Genomic DNA, 19,683 nt, shown 5'->3' with positions numbered 1-19,683 from the left:
TCAAAGTACATACAAATACCAAATCATTATGTCGCACACCTGACACTAATGTAATGGTATGTGTCAATTATATCTCAATTTTCTTAAAGAAATTATGGTACTTCCAAACAAGGATATAATATGCAGCAAAAAAAGTGAGGGGGAGGGTAGGTGGGAGGAGAAGCTCTTTATGTATTGACCTGGATGAAATCTTTCAAGATTTATTAGGTGTAAAGAAAGACTAACAACTATATGCCATTCTGGAAAAGAAAACTATGGAGGTAATAAAAAGATCACTGGTTGCCAGGAGTTTGGGGGGAGGGGAGATGAATACACAGAGAAGGAAGTTTTTTAGGGCAGTGAAAATACTTCATGTAACATTATAACGATGAACATGTCATTAAACTTTTGTCCAAACGTGTAGAATGTGCAAAACTATTCACTTCATTAGTATGAACCCTAAGGTGAACTATGGACTTTGGTGATTATGTTGTGTCAATGTAGTTCATCCTTGGTTAAAAAAAAGTACCACTCTGGTGACTGTTGTTGATAATGGCTGTGCGTGTCTGTGGAGAGAGAACAGATACGACATTCCTCTCCCTTTCTGTCAGTTTTGTTGGAAACCTAAAACTGCTCAAAAAAAGTCTTAAAATTGAATAAAAAAGATTAGGTGGATGTGAGGAAGGTAAGAGAACATTATGTATAAGAAACTACTTTCCTTGGAGTTCTAGATTTGCAGATACTAACTAATATACATAAAATAGATAAACAAGTTTATACTGTACAGCACAGGGAATGATACTCAGTATCTTGTAGTAACTTATGATGAAAAAAGAATATGAAAATGAATATATGTATGTTTGTATGCTGTACACAAAACTGACACACTGTAAATTGACTGTACTTCAATAAAAATATATACATAAAAAAAGAAGGGGTGACAGAGTGAGACGCACAGACTATTGGGTGTAAGACAGACTCAAGGATGTCTTGTACAACATGGGGAATGTGGCCAATGTTCTGTAATAACTATAAATGGAAAGTAATCTTTAGAAATTATATCAATTTTTTTAATTTTATAATTTTAATTTTAAAAAAGAAAAAAAAACTACTTTCCTTGAAAGAAAAATGGTATTTGTGTGTATACATCTATGTGTATACCCATGTATATGTAATTCATATGCACATTAAATAATTTTAGAAAGACATACAAGAGACTGAAAATGTAACTTAGGCCCAGGAAGGGAGCCAGGCAGCCAGAGGACTGGGGTGTATGTTTCACATTGTGAACCAGGTGAATTACAGCTGGCCTTTGAACAACACAGGTTTGGACTGTGCGGGTCCACCTGTATGCATGTGGATATTTTTCAGCAGTAAATGCTACATGGTCTATGGTTGAATCTGCAGATACAGAGGAACCACAGGTATGGAGGGCCAACTACAAGTTATGTGAGGATTAAACCCTGCATTGTTCAAGGTCCACTGCACTATCTATTCAAAAAATAATATTTAAAAATACTATAAACAGCAGCTGCCATCTGTATACCTGTGCAGTCACTGGCAGAGGTCACCAACGGGAGGGAGCGCACCACTGCTCCCTTCCAACGGCTCAGCACGCGCCGCCCCAGCCAGTCACTCCCGCAGGCAGTCACCGCCCCTACGGGAACCCGGAGCCCCTGAAGGAGGGCAGTTCTGACTGGTTACTACTGGTCTACAGACCTGCCAGACTCCACGCCAGTTACACACAAATGACGTGTGCAGCATCACTTTTAAAAACAAAGACAATGCCTATGCATCAGCAGGACGCGGCAAAAGGGAAAGTTCTGAATTAGAAGGATGAGAAAAGATGGCAAAGGCCACCAGAAACCGATGCCAATCCCAGGTACCCTGACCGGGGTGGTTTAAAGGAGACTAGAAGAGAAAGCAGTTTTTTTCCCCCATTTTACACCCTATGATATCATTTGGGGGGAAAAGTCATTATAGAAGCCATACATTTATCACTGAGTACCTTTTGTTTTCTACTGAAAAAAACAAAAAAAACAAAAAAGAAAAAAGGCAGAAACTAACATTGTAAATCAACTATATTTAACTAAAGATAAGTAAATAAATAAAGCACTTCTTGGACTCTTAAATAAGAAGTAAAAGTGAAAATAATTCTAATGTTTTAAAAAGCACAGGGAGACAGGCCAAGGATGTATCCTATGTCCTACCTTTTCTCCGGAGGAACCTGCGATAGCAATCAAAAGTTTATTTGTTAATAAAACACATAAGAGAAAATAAAAGGAGATTCTGATTTAAAAAGCTAACATGAATGTTCTGAGTGTGAAACGTGGCCATGAGTTTCTGGACAGTCATGTCTAAGATGGGAATGTGATTTGCTCATATGTTACTATTATTTCTTTTCAAAGGAGGAGGTTTATCAATTCGTCAACGTACTAATTTGCCTACAGAAGTTTCCCTCTTGTCTCCAACACCATCTTGATCTCAATTCCAATTTCTATACCAAAGCACAGCACTGCCCTGGACTGATACTCACCCCCATTTCTTCTTCTCGTACCACATACTGGGCCACTTTGAATGAGCTCAAATATTCATTCATGCCCTGCAATTCTGTATCTTCCGTCTCATCCTGGTTACGATCCAGCAGTCGTTCAATGGCCTTATCATCGTAGTGGATAACGCTGCTGTCTTCTCCCTCTTTGTTGTCTCCTCCTATAAAGAATCAGGGGTCCATACCCCCCCAGTTAGCTTCAGCAGCTGCAGTGGAAAAAGCAAGTCCCACAGGACCCTAGGCCCGAATCTCAGGACCTAGGTATCAAAGATACCCTCTAAAGAGGCCAAGCCCCACACCAAAACAAGTTCCTGCCTAGCTCACCTCCATCTGTGGCTTCATCCTTGAATAGCTCCTCAGTGCCAAACTTGAGGATGTCATCGAGCTCCTGCTTGGACATGGACCCAGTCTTGGAGCCCAGCCCAGGCCGCACAACGAGATGCGTCAGCATCATCTTCTTCTTTGCCACCTGCGTGATGCGCTCTTCCACTGATGCACGGGTCACAAACCGATAGATCATCACCTTCTTATTTTGCCCAATACGGTGAGCTCTGCTAAAGGCCTGGAGGTGGGCAGAAAAGAAAGCCAGAAACTGAAGTAACCATATTTTCTTGCCTTGACTTCCACATAATGAGCTCAATCCAGCAGCTTGCCTTCATATAAAACTTCCCTTTGCACCCCTACCCCCAGACACCACAATCTATTATGTTACCCAAAATGGGACCACAGCTAACCCAAATTCCCTAGCTTACAACAAGGCAGAAGACATTTAAAAGGACTCTATTGTCTCCCCCTGAAACAACGAATTCCAGATGGTGGGGCCCTCACAGAACACTGTGGGTTCCCCACAAGTCACTGCACACCAAGGCCGCTGCCTCTGCTCACCTGGATGTCATTATGGGGGTTCCAGTCAGAGTCATAGATAATAACTGTGTCAGCAGTGGCCAGGTTGATTCCGAGGCCCCCAGCTCGGGTAGAGAGCAAGAAGCAGAACTGCTGAGCGCCCGGGGCTGAGAAAGGAACCAAACAGCATCAGAGGCGTCTCCTGAACTTCAGTTAACAAATGTAGAAGGAGTGTCAGAAACAAAAAGCTTCAACAGATGAACACCAGAGTAATCACCGCAAGCAAGGACCACCGATGGACACTGAAGTCAGTGTGAAAGTTTAAGGAGAAACAGAATGTTACCATAGTCTCATTTAACTCCCCCAAGATATTTATCAATTGCAATGAAAAAGAGAGTAACTGCGCAGTGGAGAAATTCAGCTGATACCACCTTAACCAGCTGATCAAGGCTACCACCACCAATGGGTCATTATCAACATCACGTCCTCCCACAATGTGACGCACTGGGAAGGACACAGCATCACTTCTGAGGCATTCTTGACCAAAATGTCTACTGTCAATCTAATGAGAAAACATCAGAAAAAGCTAAACTTAAGAGACAGTCTACAAAACAGGTGACCAGTAACCAACAAAGGTTATCACGCCATGAAGAGAAAGGGAGGAATGAAGACAGAACAACTGAATGTGACGAGGGGTCTGGGACTGGGTCCCGACCCAGGAAAAGTTCTGACATTCAATTCAAGTCTGTGCTTGAATTAACAGTACAACACCAGTGTTCATTTCCTGGTTTTGCTCACTGCACTGTGGTTATATAGTCATTATTAAGAGAAGCTGGGCAAAGGCTATATATGAACTCTGCGCTATGTTTTGAACTTTAAGTTCAAAATTATTTCAAATTATAACAAAAAACATGGAAAATAGTACGGAGATTCCTTAAAAAACTGAAAATAGTTACCATATGATCCAGCAATCCCACTACTGGGCATATATCCAAAGAAAATTCTAATTCGAAAAGATATGCACCTCCATGTTCACAACACTATAATAGCCAAGACATGGAACCAACCTAAATGTTCATCAACAGATGACTGGACAGAGAAGATGTGGTGTGTATACACACACACGCGCGCGCATACAATGGATTATTACTCAGCCACAAAAAATAATGAAATAATGCCATTTGCAGCAACATGGATGGACTTAGAGATTCTCATACTAAGTGAATTAATAAAGAGAAAGACAAATATCATATGATATCACTTATATGTGGAATCTTAAAAAAAGGATACAAACGAACTCATTTACAAAACAAAAAGACTCACAGACGTAGAAAACTAATGGTTACCACGGGGAAAGGGGCTGGAAGGGATAAATTAAAGGAGTTTGGATACAAACTACTATAGACAAAACAGATAAACAATAAGATCCTATTGCACAGCACAGAGAACTACATTCAGTATCTTGTAATAATAACCTACCATGAAAAAGAATGCGTGTGTGTGTGTGTGTGTGTGTGTGTGTATAACTGAATCACTATACAATACACCAGGAACTAGCACAACATTGTAAATCAAGTATATTTCCATTAAAAAAAAGTAAAAGTAAAAATAAAAATAAAAAAAAAAGAAGAGGAGGTGGTGGCGGCTACTGAGACAAGGCTGCCACTAACTTGCTATATGGGCTTGACGAGTCCTGGTCCCTCCTAAGGCCTCAAGATGCAATGAGGAGGGTTAAATAAAATGCCCTTCTTTCTAGCAGAAAGAACAAAGACTCCAAAGGGGGAAGAATCTCTTATGAATAGTCCAGTACATTCTTCCAATCAAGAAAAAGTCCTCTTCCACATCAACTGACAAAGACCCCAAACCACTACAGAGAAAGGCAGATACATGAGAACGAGTGACTGGTCCAAAGACACGAGTGAACAAGGATGCTGGGATTGAAGCCACTCCTCCCTGCTCACCATTGAAGCGGTCAATGGCCTCCTGACGCATGTTCCCAGTGATTCCACCATCAATACGTTCATATTTATAACCTTCATGTTCCAAGAAATCCTCCAGCAGGTCCAGCATCTTGGTCATCTGGAAAAGGAACAAGGTTTAATTACGGGCAAGTCAGATGAAAATCCCCTCCCTAGGTCACTGACTGGTCCCCTGCTGCCCACTGAAGCTCCCAGCCCAGCACACACAATACCTGGGAGAAGATGAGGACACGGTGCCCACCCTCCTTAAGGTTCTTGAGCATCTTCTGTAGCAGCAATAATTTCCCAGATGCTCTGATTAGGGCACTGCCATCATACATGCCATTAGGCATCTTAGGGGCTTCCTGAGGAAAGAGATAAAAGGAAAAAAAATATTGAAAGAGAGCCCAGATGCAGCAGTTCCCACCCAGGGAGGACAAGAGGCGGTGCGGCGTACCATTGCAGCCACAGGGAAGAGGTACGGGTGGTTGCAGCACTTCTTAAGATCCATCACCACGTTTAGCAGAGAGACCTGGTTGCCGCCACCTCGAGCATTGAGTGCCTCAAAATTCCGAGTCAGGATGTACTTGTAGTATTTCCTACGTGGACAAGACGGCAAGAGAGGTCACGCTAAGAGCCTTCACATGACTCATGATGCAGGCGCAAGGTCTGACATCTTCCTTCCAACATATCTCACTTTGGGACCGAGGAAACCTAATAAGCACACCATCACCATCATTTTAAATCAGCTAAGGAACAAAGAAATGAGAACTCTGGGCCCCAGCTCCCTGGCAACAGGTTTCTTTAGGCCTTGCTTGCTCCGGTCACCAGATGCCTTGAAGCGGAGTAGGAGGAGGACCAAGGACCACTGTGCAGACTGGCAGACATCTAACCAGATTTACAAAATGGAGTCAATGCTTCTGTCCCTTCAGACTCACTTCTGCATGGGGCTCAGCTCCACACGCACAATCAGTTCTGTCTTGGATGGCATGTTCTTGAACACGTCAGCTTTGAGCCGCCGCAACATGTGAGGTCCCAGCATGTCATGTAGTTTTTTAATCTGGTCTTCCTTGGCAATGTCAGCAAACTCCTCCAAGAAGCCTTCCAGATTGCTTCAGAAAGGGGAGAAAGTTGTTGGAGAGAAGCAAAGGGAGGAAGTGAGACAGGGCAAAAGGCAGAATCAGAAGAATTATGAGCCGATTATGGTTGAACACACTTACTGGAACCTCTCGGGGGTGAGAAAGTTGAGCAGATGAAACAACTCTTCTAGATTGTTCTGTAATGGAGTCCCAGTCAGCAGCAGCTTGTGCTGGAGTGAGTAACCATTTAAGACCCGGAAGAACTGGTGAGCAGATGGAGAGAAGTGAATTCAGTGAGAAGAGGGCTCCAGTACATCTCTGCAAGTTCGGAACTGTTTCATCGCCCAGCAGGTAAGCCCACCCCCACCCCCACCCCTCTGTTAAGGCCTGACCTCAGGGGTGATCACAAGGAGAAGAAAGGCAGAGACCCTTCTTCCCCTCCTCTCAGCCTGAGTCTCCCATTACTGAGTAGGTGGTCCTAGAACTGCGGGCCGTAACCTGCCCCCCGCCTCACCTTAGACTGATTATTCTTGAGCCGATGGGCTTCATCCACGATGAGGCAGGCCCAGTCGATAGAGCCCAAGATGGCCATGTCAATGGTGATCAACTCATAGGACGTCAGCAGCACGTGGAACTTCACAGATGCCTCTTTCTGCGTAAGAAGGCAACCTGGTCACAAGTGTCCGACTCCGCCAGTATAAGCGAAGTCAAGGGACGTGGGGGTCTCCCCCCTCCGCTGTTATCCTTTCGCCTCACCCCAGGGGCCAGGGCACGAGGAGGAAGACTAAACCCACAGCTACACCTCCCTCTCGAGGGTTGCCTTCCCCTCACCCAGATACCTTCATGCGGGAAGCCTTCTTGCCACCACGAATGGCATTGTCCTCAAAGGAGAACTCATTCTCTCGGATGATGGCGCGGCTGTCTTTGTCCCCCACATAGGTCACCACGTACATATCTGGGGCCCACATTTCAAACTCTCGCTCCCAGTTGATGATGGTAGAAAGAGGGGCACTCACTAGGAAGGGGCCTTTAGAATGACCCTTTGGGGAAGAAGAGAAGCCGCAGAGTTGAGGACTGAGGGCCCCACACACGAGCCCAGCCCCAGGAGCCCTCTGCTGCTCCTCCCCGTCCCCTTCCTCTACGTGTGAACCCACCCTGCCTGCCCCTTCCCCACAAAGCCGTGCCTGCTCCACTGGGGGCCTGAAGCCTCGCCCCTTCCACCCAAAGGCTTTCCACACTAGCTCCACCCGCAGTCCTGCTCATCTCAACACACTTCCGCTCCCTGGGACTGAGGCTGCCATTGCCCAGGGCCCTGCTGCACCCCCGTGTCTATCTGTCACCCAACCATCTTCTTCAGGGCCACAGACCAGTGTTTTTTCCCTTTTTCTGTCTCCTCAGAGTGTGAGAGAAGACCATGAACACAAAGCACCCACATAAGACACTAGGAGCGCCAGCTCTCCTACCTCCTTGTAGAGGGAATAGAGGAAGACTGCTGTCTGGACCGTCTTCCCAAGGCCCATCTCATCAGCCAGGATGGTGTCGGTGCCCTGGGCCCAGGAGAAGCGCAACCAGTTCAAGCCCTCCATCTGATAGGGGTGCAGGGTTCCACCTGTGGCATCCAGGTACTCTGGCTGTCGCTCGTATTTCACTGTTGGCTGAAGAATGAAATAAAGAAGTCAAGAGCTGGCAAGGAATTCCCGTCCTTCCATAAGACACCAGCTGCCTCCTCCTCACATATCCTCACTGGATCTGCCTTGAGGGAGCCACAAAAAATTGTGGGGAAAAAGATGCTCAACGATTCCTGTAACTTTGTGTCTGATTTAGGGTCCTCCAGGAAGCAAAACAAGACGGAGATCTCAGCCCTACGCTGATCTGAGGTCCTATAGAAATCGTAGTCTCCTTGGCAGTACAGTAACTCTACTAGTCAGGATCCGCCAGGTGAACGATCATATGCTTCCCCTAAATTCATCTTTTTAACCTTAACCAAACTCGCGTTCTACTACACAAAACCTGGAGGAACTGAGCCACAAATTAAGAGTCAGAAAACCCAGGTTCCAAAATTAAGTTTCATGAAAGTATGGCTGTGTGACCCCTCCAGAAATAATACTGAAAACACCAATTCCTATGTTTTTAGTTTCCTGATGATGAAGAGAAAGTAAAGAATCCCAGTATTTTCTCCGGTTTACAGATACGTGGAGAGCAGGGAAGGAGAGTCCATGAAGCACCACAGCTACAGAATCACTTGCCACTGTGACCTTGAGCCCCACCATCAGACCGGAGCACATCACACCAACTGCCCTCCCTCCTCCACCAACTCACGTCAACCGTAGGAGTCTCAGGGGGCCTCTCCAACTTCCTCAGCTTCACCTTCTTGAGCTTCTTGCCTGGTCGTCCCTCCTCACCCCTCATCAGCTCCCTAAAGCAGACAGATGTGTCACACAGCTGCCAAGGGTCCTTCTCAGCCAGAAGCATCTCCGCCTCACAGATCCCTCACCTGTGATTCCAGTAGCTCTGCTTGAATAGGTCGTAGTCCTGTATCTCCACATCCTCGCTCTCCCAGGACGCCTGATCGTATGGCAAGTCCCGCCACTTGATCAAGTAGTGGACGTGGCCCTTCTTGTCCACGCTGCAAGGTCAAGGAGAAAACCCTCAGAGCCAGAAGGCCACCCGCCTCACCTCCTAAGTTAGCCCTGCCCACAGTGGATGTTCTAAACCAGACCTCTAGGAAGGCCAGGGTGATGGTCGGGTGATACCACATGTGTTCAGAACCAGATATGTCTGGTCTACCAGTCTGCACCAAAAATAATATCTAATCTATAGTCTGTGGCCCAAACACCAGGATTCGGTCAATTAATAATACACTGAGTGTCTTGTCAAGTGTAAATTCCTAGTGACATCCATTTTCTTAATCCCCTTTGGCAGGGAAGTCTCCCCAGGACACACGCCCAGTACGCCCAAGACAAGCAGCAGCCCGGCCCTGCTGGGACCTGTGGTTGAGGATGCGGTGGACCATCATCCACTCGGGCTTTATCCCGTAGCGGTAGAAGCGCTCCTCCATCTCCGCAAACTTAGGGTCCTTGTTCTTCCGCTTCCGGCTCTTCTCTTCATCCCCCCCAAAGTCCCCAGAGGGCGGCTCGTCCATGTCATTCTTCCGCTGATAGTTTCGGAACATCACTTGACAGTGCAGCTCCAACTGCAGGCAAATTAAAAGAGAGTCACCAACGAGCTACGTTTGCTCCTTCCAACCACGAGGCTGCTTTCTCGCTACCCTCTTCACTGCCGCCCCCACCGCGAGCCCGCCCCAGGGTTACCTGCAGCTCAGACACCCAGGAGCAGTGCCAGTAAGACATGCCTTGCCACTTCACAAAGAACTGCCGCTCTGGCCGCCCCTCCAAGGGCTTGGGGGACGGAGTATTGGGATCGGCGTCTGGGGGTCGAGGCACTGGTGTGGGAGATGGTGGCTGACCCCACTTCCAGATTAGGATCTTCTGAACTTTACCCTTAAGAGCTGGACACTGAAAGAAGTAATTCAACACCAACTCATTACCGTTGAGAGGGAGGAGCCCACAGCTCCAACCCATCAAAGAGTTACTAAAACCTCATTTCAGGTCAGATCTAATCCCAGGACCCTTCTAGGGAGAGAGTAAGAGAATTCCCTCTCCGTCTCTGGGCTTCAGCCAGGATTCACGTGCTGTTTTCACTCCTGTCGGCTTAGCAGAGTCAGCAGCTAGACTCCACGACAACCTGCAACAAGCAAGCATGGAAAACCCACCGACCTGGAGCCCAGAATGCCTCTCCTGAGCAATCCAAAAGCAGTAGGTGGCCCTATAAAACTAACCCAAGCTACCAAGGCGCAGGGGCTGGGTGTGAGGCCAGAGGAAGATGTCCTGGAAGGAAGAACATGGCTGCATCCTCCTCAGGAGAGCTGGCAAAGCATCAACGCCTCTGCTCCAGGTCAGTCCTATGTTTTCCCAGGAAAGGGATCCCAGGACTCTATGAGGAAGGAAAACACCTGTCCCAAGGCTCAAGGGTCTACAATTCTGCAATGACCTGCACCTCAGCCTTGTGAAACCTACACAGAAGAGGGGTACACCCTTCTAGACCACCCCACCCACACCTCCCGCCGTGGCAGGGCTCAGACACTCACCGTACAACGGGGACAGAGCCATTCGCCATTGGGGATCTCTGGCAGCGGGGGGTTCAGGCAGTGGATGTGGTAGGAAGAAGGGCAGGTGTCACAGCACAGCAGCTCCCCGCCATCCTTGCAGACCCGACAGAATTCCATATGGTGGTCATCCTCCTCTTCAGGGTCTCCCCCAACCTCTTCCAGGATCTCCTCACCCTCTGAATTGTCCTCCTTGGCCTCCCACTGGATGCCTTCCTTCTCCTGCCATCAAGGACCACAGGGTCAGATTATTACCACCCCCCACCCCCAAGTCTGAACCATGCCCACCACTCCTCCAAAGGCTTCCAAGAGCCCACAGCCAGCACCACCACCACTTCTACCCTCTCCAGGCCTCAAGGAGTTGGATCATCCCACCCTTCCTCCCCAGGGTTCCAAAGGGCACAACAGCCAGGTACTCACACAGTGCGGACAGCTCCACTTGCCCTCAGGAGCCTTCTCCATATCCGGATCCAGGCAGACCATGTGGTAAGCTCGGGGGCAGGTGTCGCACAGGATGATCTCCCCGCCTTGCTGGCACACCTCGCAATAGTCCTGGTGGTCTGTCTCATAACCATCCACAGCAGTCACCTCCTCCTCGCCTAGGCAAGGAAGAGGGGAAGCCCAGTTATTAGAAAAAGACTACCTCCCCCCACCCCCTAAGCCCGACCTCGATCTCCTGAGGGAGATTCTTCCCCCGTCATTCCCCCCTCACCCCACCACATACTGACACAGAAAAGAAACACACCTTTCTTTTTCTTTTTAGTGGTTCGAAGTTTCTTGCGGCTGCGGCTGCTGCGGCTGGTAGAACCATCAGAAACAGAATAGCTATTGATACTGGCGTCATCGAAGTCAGACTCCACATCTAAGTCGTCATCCTCGCTCTGGCAGAATGAGAAGGAACGAGGTTAGAGTTCAAGCCAAGGGGAAGGAGAGTGGTAGAGAAGGGATCACCCTTCTACTGGGGGTGTTGGAATCCCAGCAAGGACTGTGCCACATGGAGCCCAGGCACCTGGTCTGTGGCCAGCTCCCCGCATTCTGATACGTCTAATGTGAAGGCCCCAACCTGACATAAGGCAACAACCTCTCCACTGACTAAGGCACCCTCACCAAGGGACGGGCTGGGCTCTCACCGAGGATCTCTTACGCTTAGAACCAAAACCTCCCAGCTTGATTTTCAGGGGAGCTACTTTCTTGGGTTTAGGCTTCTTGGCATCAGGGACACGTGGGCTGCCCTTGGGCTTCCTCCGAGCATTGGGACCTAAAATCAGGAGTGCGAGTGAGATCGTACAATTCAAATGCACATCAGAGGGCAGAAGATGGGGAAAATAAGATTTTCTCCACCAAAAATATTTCCGCATGTTCTGCTTCCCAAATTTCCCTCCTAATCCAAGATCCACTCCTCCCTCCTATTGTCTCTCTGGGCCAACAGAACAGTGTTTCCATGCTTCCTCTGACTTCAACATTCTAAGCCCACACCAGTCCCCTCCCACGGAGTCCCATTTCACCTTTGCCCTCCTTGGTCTTGGCCTTGCGGATAGGAACCTCCACAGGAGGAGGTGGTGGTGCCACTTCAGTGGCTGTCACCATGCTCTCCACCACGGCCACTGCTGCCGCTGCTGCCGCTGCCACAGAAGCCCCGGAACTGCCTTTGAAGGGGTTGTTGGTGCTGAACTCCCGCCACTTTGCACCTAAAACCATCATCATCTTGGAAACAGCGATCTTGGGGTTTTTGGCAGCAATGAGGGGTCTGGTGGAGAAATGGACAAGAACAGAAAAGAAGAACAGTTTAAAAATAAAAGAGGTGGGGAAAAGAAGTTAGAAGAGATTCCAGAAGCACTCTCCATCCCCTGCCCCCAAGACCCTCTTGTTTACCGGACAAACTGGCTGAAGGCCTTGTAGTTGGTAAGGGTGCGGTAATCCTCCTCTGAGAACACGTGGTCAATGTCTTCCATGCCCCAGTCTTCCAGGAGCTGAGCAGATGATTTGGGCTCCTGCAGAGAGAGCATGGTCAAAGACCTGACTCCTAGTGCCCACACTTGCTAAGGGAATCTGAGTTGAAACTAAGGCCTTCAAGACCTTAAGTTTGAGAGAGTTAAGAGATCATCAGAAAGAGGCGGGGAGGACATGTTCTAAGGGGCAGAAGAGGACCTGGGAAACAGGGCACAGAAGTTAACAGCACAGGGAAGAGGATGGAGGTCTAGGCACCTTTGAATCATCGTCATCGTCGTCCTCCTCCTCCTCCTCTTTCCGCTTGGATTTGCTCTTCTTTTCTTTCTTAGGTCCAAGCTTCTTCTTCTTCTTCTTGCCAGGGGTATAGTCGCTGCCCTCACTGTCTGAGCGCAGAGCCACCTCTTCCTCCTCCTCCACAAACTCCGGCCCCTCCCCAGAGCTGTCCCCCAGCTGCCGGCATAAGAGCATACGCTGGAGCAGGGAAGGGAGGAGAGGGAGACAGACACACACATGCTACACACATGCTGACCTCAGGACAGCCCTGAGGCCGTGCCCAGGCCCTGGCCCACCACTCCAGGGCAAGGATTGGAGGCCTCCAGCCCCTCAGAGCTCAGCCCTTTTTCCTCTCACTCCCCATAACACCCAGTCACCCACTCACCTCCTTTTTTTGGCGCTTGCTCTTAGGGATTTTAGGGTCCCGAGGTTTCTTAGGCTTTTTCTTTTTCTTGAGCTTTGGAGTCTCTGCTTCTGACAAATCCTCTTCCGGGTCGTCTTCGTTTTCTACATATATTTGGCCAAGAATGGTAGGCAGGGAAAAGATCAATAGCGAAAGGTTAGAGCCTAATCCAGAGGCTTTAGACTTTATTCCCCCACCTCTTGTCCCAGATTCCACTGAAGAGCCTGCTACACACGCCACAGAAGGAAGCTGATACTCAGGACAAAAACAGACAAAGAGAGAGCTGGATATACCCGAAATAGGCCTGCCAGGCCAGACCAGGCCCACCTCGGGCAGCTGTCCAGACCCCTGCCTCCTCTCCCCATCCCTATCAGCAGTCCTCTATACGTCCACTGGGGCAGCTGAATCAAGCTGCTTACAGTTAACCAAATAAGAGAAATAGGTCTAATTCTGCAACTGGCCACCAACTACTCTGTAAACCAAGAAATGAGAATGAAAGATCCTACCCAGAAGGCAGAAACTAAAGAATACACCTTCACCACATTTCCAGAACAGTGTCTGCTCAGGGGTCCCAGAAACCACACCCTTTGCTACTCCCTCTGGGTCATCACTGCTCAGAAGAACCAGAACCTCCAAGCCCCAGGTCCAGCTGCCAGCCCAGGATCTCACCCACTCCCAACACAATTTCCTTCCCCCTCCAGCTCCACTGTTCCTCCCCAGCTTCTCCTGGGTCAGTAGCCTCTTCTCCCCAGGGGCCCAAATCAGCCCAGCTGTCACCATCCCCCCCACCTTCCGCCCATCTGGCTCCACCTCCTCCCCTGGCTGGGCACACACACAAAGCCTGGGGTAACACTCAGTGCTCCTGGGCGGGCATAGGTGGGAAGGGGCATGGGGGTTGGGGGAGAAGGCCAGGAGGCAGCTTCCTTTGTAAAAAGACATTCACACCAGTTCCCTCCTCCCTCTTCTCCTTCTTCCCAAGCCACCCCCACCCAAGGAGGGGGAGTGGAGAAGGGAGTGCAGGGAAGGAGGGAGGGCCTCGCCCACTGAGGAGAGGGAAAATGGCTCCTGACCACAGAAGCCAGCCCAGGGCACCCAGCTGCCAACAGAGGACAGACAGGAAGTGGCAGGGGAGGGGGTGGGGTTGAGAGAGGTAGCCGGGGAAAGACTACTCTCTCACATAAGACTTCCCAAATTATTACCTGGCCCCAGGTCCCGATGCCATCTCTCCTGACACCTACTCTGGGATGACTGTGTTCTCAAGAGGCCATTCTAACGTCCTAGGCTGGGAAACCCAAGACAACCTGAAGGGCAGCACCAGGGGAGGGACTGACTTCCTCCAGCCATCATTATTCTCTCAATCATCAGAGCTGAGACCTAACAGAGCTCAGGGAAGCTGTGGTTGGAGCCCACCACCTTCTTTCTGACACCCAAAAGGTGTACCTTGAAGAATGGGAGCCCACAAGATGTCTCTGAAACTCATTTTTCTCATCGCCCCCACCCAGAGTGCAGGCCATAGAACCTAGACCACTTCTTACAGCGGAGGTAGCCACCTGTCCAACATGTGGGAATCACATGTCCACACCAGCAAAAAGCAGCAGCACCCAGAGAGTGGTGGACCACAGCATGTATCCTTCACTCCTACACATGCGCTCAGCTCCTGACCCCCCAAAATGGCCCTAAAATGCCTCTAGCTCCGCCCTTCCTGTGCACGGCAGATCCTAGAGAACAGGAGACATCAGGCTGGACAAAGCACCATCAGCCTTCCCCTTTCCTTCAGCCCAGGATCAGGCCAAGACAGCTCCTCCCATTCCCTTGGGAAGGGAACACCAGCCTGGATCTCACCAGAAAGAATCATTTTCTTAAGGGCTTCTCCCCATCAATCCCCATATGGCCCCCTTCGCCAATCAGCCATGTCTCTGGGTTCTTCCTCTTCATCACCTCCGTAAAAGCTGGAAGTGGACACAAGGACAAACCCATGGAGGCAAAGGGGACACACTGCCATCCACATAAGACCCTCCAACGTCTCAGGCAGATGTGCTGACATGGCAACGGCACACTGGCTGAGACATAGAGGAAGATTTGGGAAAGGGGCCGGAATGGGGTGTGGCAAGTGGAAAAACTGGGTCATGCTACAGCTTGGGGCAGAGTTCACCCTGGGAGCTGCACAGCTCCCAATCAACACAGGGGCAGCCCCAGACCCAGGGACCAATGGGAAGCCAAGATGTGGAGCCAACATCGGGTGGATGGCGCTGCTACTTCTCCTGCCCCTCACAGAAAGGACAGGATCACCTCACCACTACCACCACCCTGCCCCCTCCTCAGGCAACAGCGCAGAAATTCACCAGTTTGCCCTACACAGTAATGAGACTCAAGCCTGTTTCTCATCCCAACAGCTTAAGATTCAATAACAAGACTGACCCTCTCCTAAGTGGCCTCAGGCTGAAGTGAAGCGCCAAATGTGGAAACATCTCTCCCAGACCACCTCAACTTGCAGCTGGAGCTAAGAAGAGAAGGCAAAAGTGAAAGCTGTTCCACGGGAAACAAAATAGGACCAGCAGGCTCCAGAATTAAAAATCTAAACAGAGATGAAAAAACAGCTTGTGGGAAAAACAAAGCTAGGAGAAAAGATCAAGGAAGCAAGAAGGTGACTAACCTAGGGACTCTGAAGAAAGACAGAGGACAGAGACATCCACTTAGAAATATGACATCCGTCATCATTTGAGGTATCAAGAACCACTCCAATCAGGCAGGCTGGTTATATCCATACGGGTATGGCCAGTCCAAGGAGCCACCCCAAAACACAGACCAAGGAGCACAACCCCCAACACACCTACGCACACAGTTCACACCACCAGCCCAAAAATCCCCAAGCTACCTGCACGGAGGCAAAAGCCTCTAGGGAAAAAAGCCAGGACTAAGTCCACAAGCCAGGAGAAGAGGAGTGCCCAGGGTGTCAGCTCCCTTCTCTTTGCCCTCCTAGTACATCCTGCAGGGCATTACATCCTACCCCTTGCCCCGCTCAAAACATTTCCACAATCTGCCTGCCTAAAAGTGCTCTGGATCCCAGCTGCGGAGCGCAACAATTCAAACTTCACACAGTTGAAGCAGCACAGAAAGCCGGTAACTGATCAGAAGCTAAAAATAATTAAGAGTAACCAGTACTCCCTTTCCTTTCCACAGCAGCAACCACAGGATCCTACTCGAAGAGATGCCGTACTGGTCTCCTCCAACAGCAATCCTCAACACCCCCCACCCCACCCCCGCAGAGCCTCCAGGGGTCCCAGCTACCTGCATTCCTCCCGGGACCCACACAAGGCAAAGCCTGCCAGCCCAGAGAGCTCCCTCAGCTGGGAACTGCATAGCATTCCCGAAGACAGTGCAGCAAGCTTGCATCGCGGTCCGCGGAGCCCGGGAGGCACATGGCTTCCACCCCCCCACCCCCCCCAAGAGCTCCGCAGAAGGGAACCACTCCCTTCGGATGCCCTCCACCTCAAACTGCACAGAGAAAGCCCAGAAACTCAATCCTGTCTCACCAGAGTCACCAGGGAGGGCCCAGATGGCTCCTTCCTGCCCGGGGCCCTCGGGGAAGATGTTACCTGGGTGCGGTGGGGGCAGGCTGTTGTTCAAAAGTGCATCCATATCCTCCTCCTCACTGCCCGCTGAGCAGGGGGACGGGGAGCCCAGGCCCGACGCCATCCCCTTCCGCTCCCGGCCAGGGAATTGGCCCAGCTGCTCCTGCCTGCGGCCTGGGGCCCTCGACACTGGCCCGAGTCACTGTGCGGGGGAGGGGGGAGAGAAAGAGAACAGTCAGTGACGCGCACGGCCCCCTCCCCCACCCCACCGCGCTTTCCGCCCACCCCCGGCCCCCCCCCAGCCGCCCGAGCAGGGCACCCGAACCACTCAGGCTGAACTTAGTTCCACACTCCCGGGGGCAGCCCGGAAGCCCGCTCCCCGACTGGAGCCCCCCACACAAGAGGGAGCGGCGCCCCCGAGGGCAGGCCGGTGCCGGCGTGGGGAGGGGACAAGCCACTGGACTGAGCCGGGCGTGACGAGGGAGGGGGTCTGAGTGGCCGCGGCGCGGGGGGGGGTGCCAAGGGAGACGACCGGAGGAGAGGCGCTCGGGGACACAAGGTCACTTGGGGGTGGGGGGGCGCCTCCCTGCGCCTGGGGAGGGGCCAGTCCCCAGACAGGGCAGCTCTCCAAAAGCTGCCCTCTGGGACAACTCGGGTTCTCCGGAGGAGCCGCGGGGACGAGGGGGCGTGGAGGCTCAGCGCTCCGGGGGGCTGCAGGCAGTGGCTTGGGGGGGTCGGAGCTCCCACCGGGCAGGGGGCCGGGCCACGTGTCCTGGGGGGCAACTGAGCAAAGGGCGAGGGGGTGCGCCGGGCATTGTGGGCCACTAAGCCCGAGGTGGGAGTCGCGAGGAGCGAGACTCAGGCTGGGCGAGGGCGGGGGCTGGGCGCCCTGCAGGGACTAGAGAGGCAGGGTCTGCTCCCAGGGCAGGGGGCGGTCCGCGGGTCCGGGGACGCCTGAGAAGCTAGGGTGTGGAGGGATGACCCTCGGGGCTGGTCGAACTGCGAGGGCCGTCTCTCTGGGAACCCCGCGCTCTCCTCACCCCGGAGCCGCCGCAGGTCGCGCTGGGTCCGGCCCGGTGTCACTCCCGCTCCGGCTCCTCCTCGCCGCGGCCGAAGGGGGGAAAATGGCTCCGGCTCCGGCGTCGCCTCTTAAAGGGCCCGAAACACCGGCCGGGAAATCCCACCGCACAGGCCCCGCCCCCCCACGGACAGCCCATAATAACCTCAACCAACTCCAACCCCCCCTCCACTACCGCCACCCTCCTCCCTAGGTCTCCCGGGCAACCCCCGCCCCCTCGTCGCTCAGGCAACCATTGGCCACGCCCCCTTCGAGCGCGCGCGCGTGTCACCCGGGCAACCACCCACCTCCTGGCCATCCCATAATACACACGGACACCACCCCCCCACCCCCCCACGCACATACACTCCATACACATATATGCCAGCGCTATTGACTAACCCTTTACCCCCCCAGACATCCCATAATAGACATCCTTTGCCAACTTCTTCACTCTTGGCCCTAATGCTAACATCCCATAATAATTCGTCACCTCTCCCTCCCCATGGCCATCCCATAATAAGCACCCCTCCCAGCCCTTCAGCCTCACATCCCATAATACTCATCCCCATCCCCCACACACATCCCATAATAACCACTTTTCATCCACCCCCAGATTGATATCCCATAATAGTCAGAAACTCACCCCCCCCAACAACGGACACTTCGGCCTCCTCCCACACACATCCCGTAATAATCAGTCTCCCACTTTCTATACTGACATCCCATAATAACCAACCCCCTGGAGCTGCCCTCAGCCCCTGCAGGCTAGATCCTCACAACAAGACCCCTAGCTTCACATACTCATTCTAGCTCCACAGCCAATAAAAACCACTCCCCCCGTCAAAAAGATATCCCATGATGATCAACAGCCCTACTGTCACCTCACAGATGGACATCTAATCTCCTTTTCTCTAACACTGGAAAGATATCCCATAATTTTACCCCAGTATCCACACCCTGACATCCCATAATAATTGCAAAGGACCCGTGGTCAACGAGACATACCATAATACTCCCAGGACAACCCAGAGTCACATCCCATAATGCTTCAATCCCCACTCCACCACCCCTATACCTTTCCAGGCAGACATCCCATAATAGTCATATTCCTACCTCCCCCACCTCCAGAGGCTGTCAGTCTATTCTGACACCCACACCAGCAAGGGTGAAGCAGGCTACCCACACTGCCCTGTCCCCACCCCAACCTGTGCACACCTTAATGGGCCAAAGCAGTATCCTGGCACAAAGCCTCTTGATGTCTAGGACAGACCCTAGCTTCCCTCATTCATCATTTCCAGACATGCAGGAACTGAGAGTCAACCTAGTGCCCCACCCAAAACTAGATATTCTCCAGATACTTACTGACAGTTAAATTTTGAGTTAAGACCAACCAAATACCATGTAAGTGAGACAAGCCATTCACATAAAGTTTAGTTGACCCCAGAGCATCCCATAATAATTACAAACTCCCATCTAAAGAGTATTTCTCAGCATTCCAGCAATCCTCTTCCCACACCCCTGCCCAGGTCAAACGGTCCATTCTAACCTTAGGCCACTCCTAAGGATGGATAATCCCACCATGGTGTGAACGGAGGATCCTGCTACATACTCATGAAGAGTCAAGACCTGCTCTCCCTCTTCTCACTGTACTTACATTCAAGCAAGGCACAGAGCTGGGCACTGTGGGGGGTGCAAGGACCATGGGTGCCTCCCTCCCTTCAAGAAGCCTAAACAACCAAACTACAAGAAGAGATAGACTGTGTGGTGTCAACAGACATTCTGAGTGCTATTTCCTAATTTCCTGTTACAGAGAATAAAATAAATCCCAACTGATCTCAGGAGAAATCAGA

General features: G+C 51.0%; 1 protein-coding gene and 1 long non-coding RNA gene across 13 annotated transcripts in view; one reads left to right on the top strand and one right to left on the bottom strand.

Annotated features, from left to right (window-relative positions):
* The window catches only part of CHD4 (chromodomain helicase DNA binding protein 4), a 27,263-nt gene extending 9,279 nt beyond the window's left edge, over nucleotides 1–17,984 (bottom strand). For 2 of the 12 annotated variants that reach the window (XM_072954641.1, XM_072954642.1), the window contains exons 1-25: nucleotides 17,814–17,984; nucleotides 16,798–16,975; nucleotides 13,184–13,305; nucleotides 12,781–12,975; nucleotides 12,448–12,566; nucleotides 12,081–12,322; nucleotides 11,706–11,833; nucleotides 11,321–11,456; nucleotides 10,996–11,174; nucleotides 10,558–10,797; nucleotides 9,722–9,925; nucleotides 9,398–9,603; nucleotides 8,905–9,036; nucleotides 8,730–8,826; nucleotides 7,874–8,065; nucleotides 7,250–7,450; nucleotides 6,925–7,062; nucleotides 6,552–6,673; nucleotides 6,270–6,443; nucleotides 5,789–5,930; nucleotides 5,565–5,696; nucleotides 5,335–5,452; nucleotides 3,416–3,540; nucleotides 2,855–3,092; nucleotides 2,516–2,691 (exon numbers count right to left, since the gene is read on the bottom strand). In XM_072954641.1, the coding sequence (XP_072810742.1) occupies nucleotides 2,516–2,691; nucleotides 2,855–3,092; nucleotides 3,416–3,540; nucleotides 5,335–5,452; nucleotides 5,565–5,696; nucleotides 5,789–5,930; nucleotides 6,270–6,443; nucleotides 6,552–6,673; nucleotides 6,925–7,062; nucleotides 7,250–7,450; nucleotides 7,874–8,065; nucleotides 8,730–8,826; nucleotides 8,905–9,036; nucleotides 9,398–9,603; nucleotides 9,722–9,925; nucleotides 10,558–10,797; nucleotides 10,996–11,174; nucleotides 11,321–11,456; nucleotides 11,706–11,833; nucleotides 12,081–12,322; nucleotides 12,448–12,566; nucleotides 12,781–12,975; nucleotides 13,184–13,305; nucleotides 16,798–16,897 (3,858 nt within the window). In that variant the 5' untranslated portion in view covers nucleotides 16,898–16,975; nucleotides 17,814–17,984. Of the gene's footprint in view, nucleotides 1–2,515; nucleotides 2,692–2,854; nucleotides 3,093–3,415; nucleotides 3,541–5,334; nucleotides 5,453–5,564; nucleotides 5,697–5,788; nucleotides 5,931–6,269; nucleotides 6,444–6,551; nucleotides 6,674–6,924; nucleotides 7,063–7,249; nucleotides 7,451–7,873; nucleotides 8,066–8,729; nucleotides 8,827–8,904; nucleotides 9,037–9,397; nucleotides 9,604–9,721; nucleotides 9,926–10,557; nucleotides 10,798–10,995; nucleotides 11,175–11,320; nucleotides 11,457–11,705; nucleotides 11,834–12,080; nucleotides 12,323–12,447; nucleotides 12,567–12,780; nucleotides 12,997–13,183; nucleotides 13,306–16,734; nucleotides 16,976–17,813 lie in introns of all 12 variants that reach the window. The other 10 variants (XM_072954636.1, XM_072954637.1, XM_072954634.1 and 7 more) reach the window with 8 other exon arrangements.
* Nucleotides 17,292–19,683, top strand: LOC140691312 (uncharacterized). The gene is made up of 2 exons (XR_012066916.1): nucleotides 17,292–17,332; nucleotides 19,385–19,683. It is a non-coding gene; the product is annotated as an uncharacterized lncRNA (long non-coding RNA).

Source organism: Vicugna pacos, chromosome 34 (genome assembly GCF_048564905.1).
Source record: "Vicugna pacos chromosome 34, VicPac4, whole genome shotgun sequence".
NCBI classification, from domain to species: Eukaryota; Metazoa; Chordata; class Mammalia; order Artiodactyla; family Camelidae; genus Vicugna; species Vicugna pacos.
Note: the sequence above shows the minus strand (reverse complement) of the source record. Positions and strands in the feature narration are given on the sequence as shown.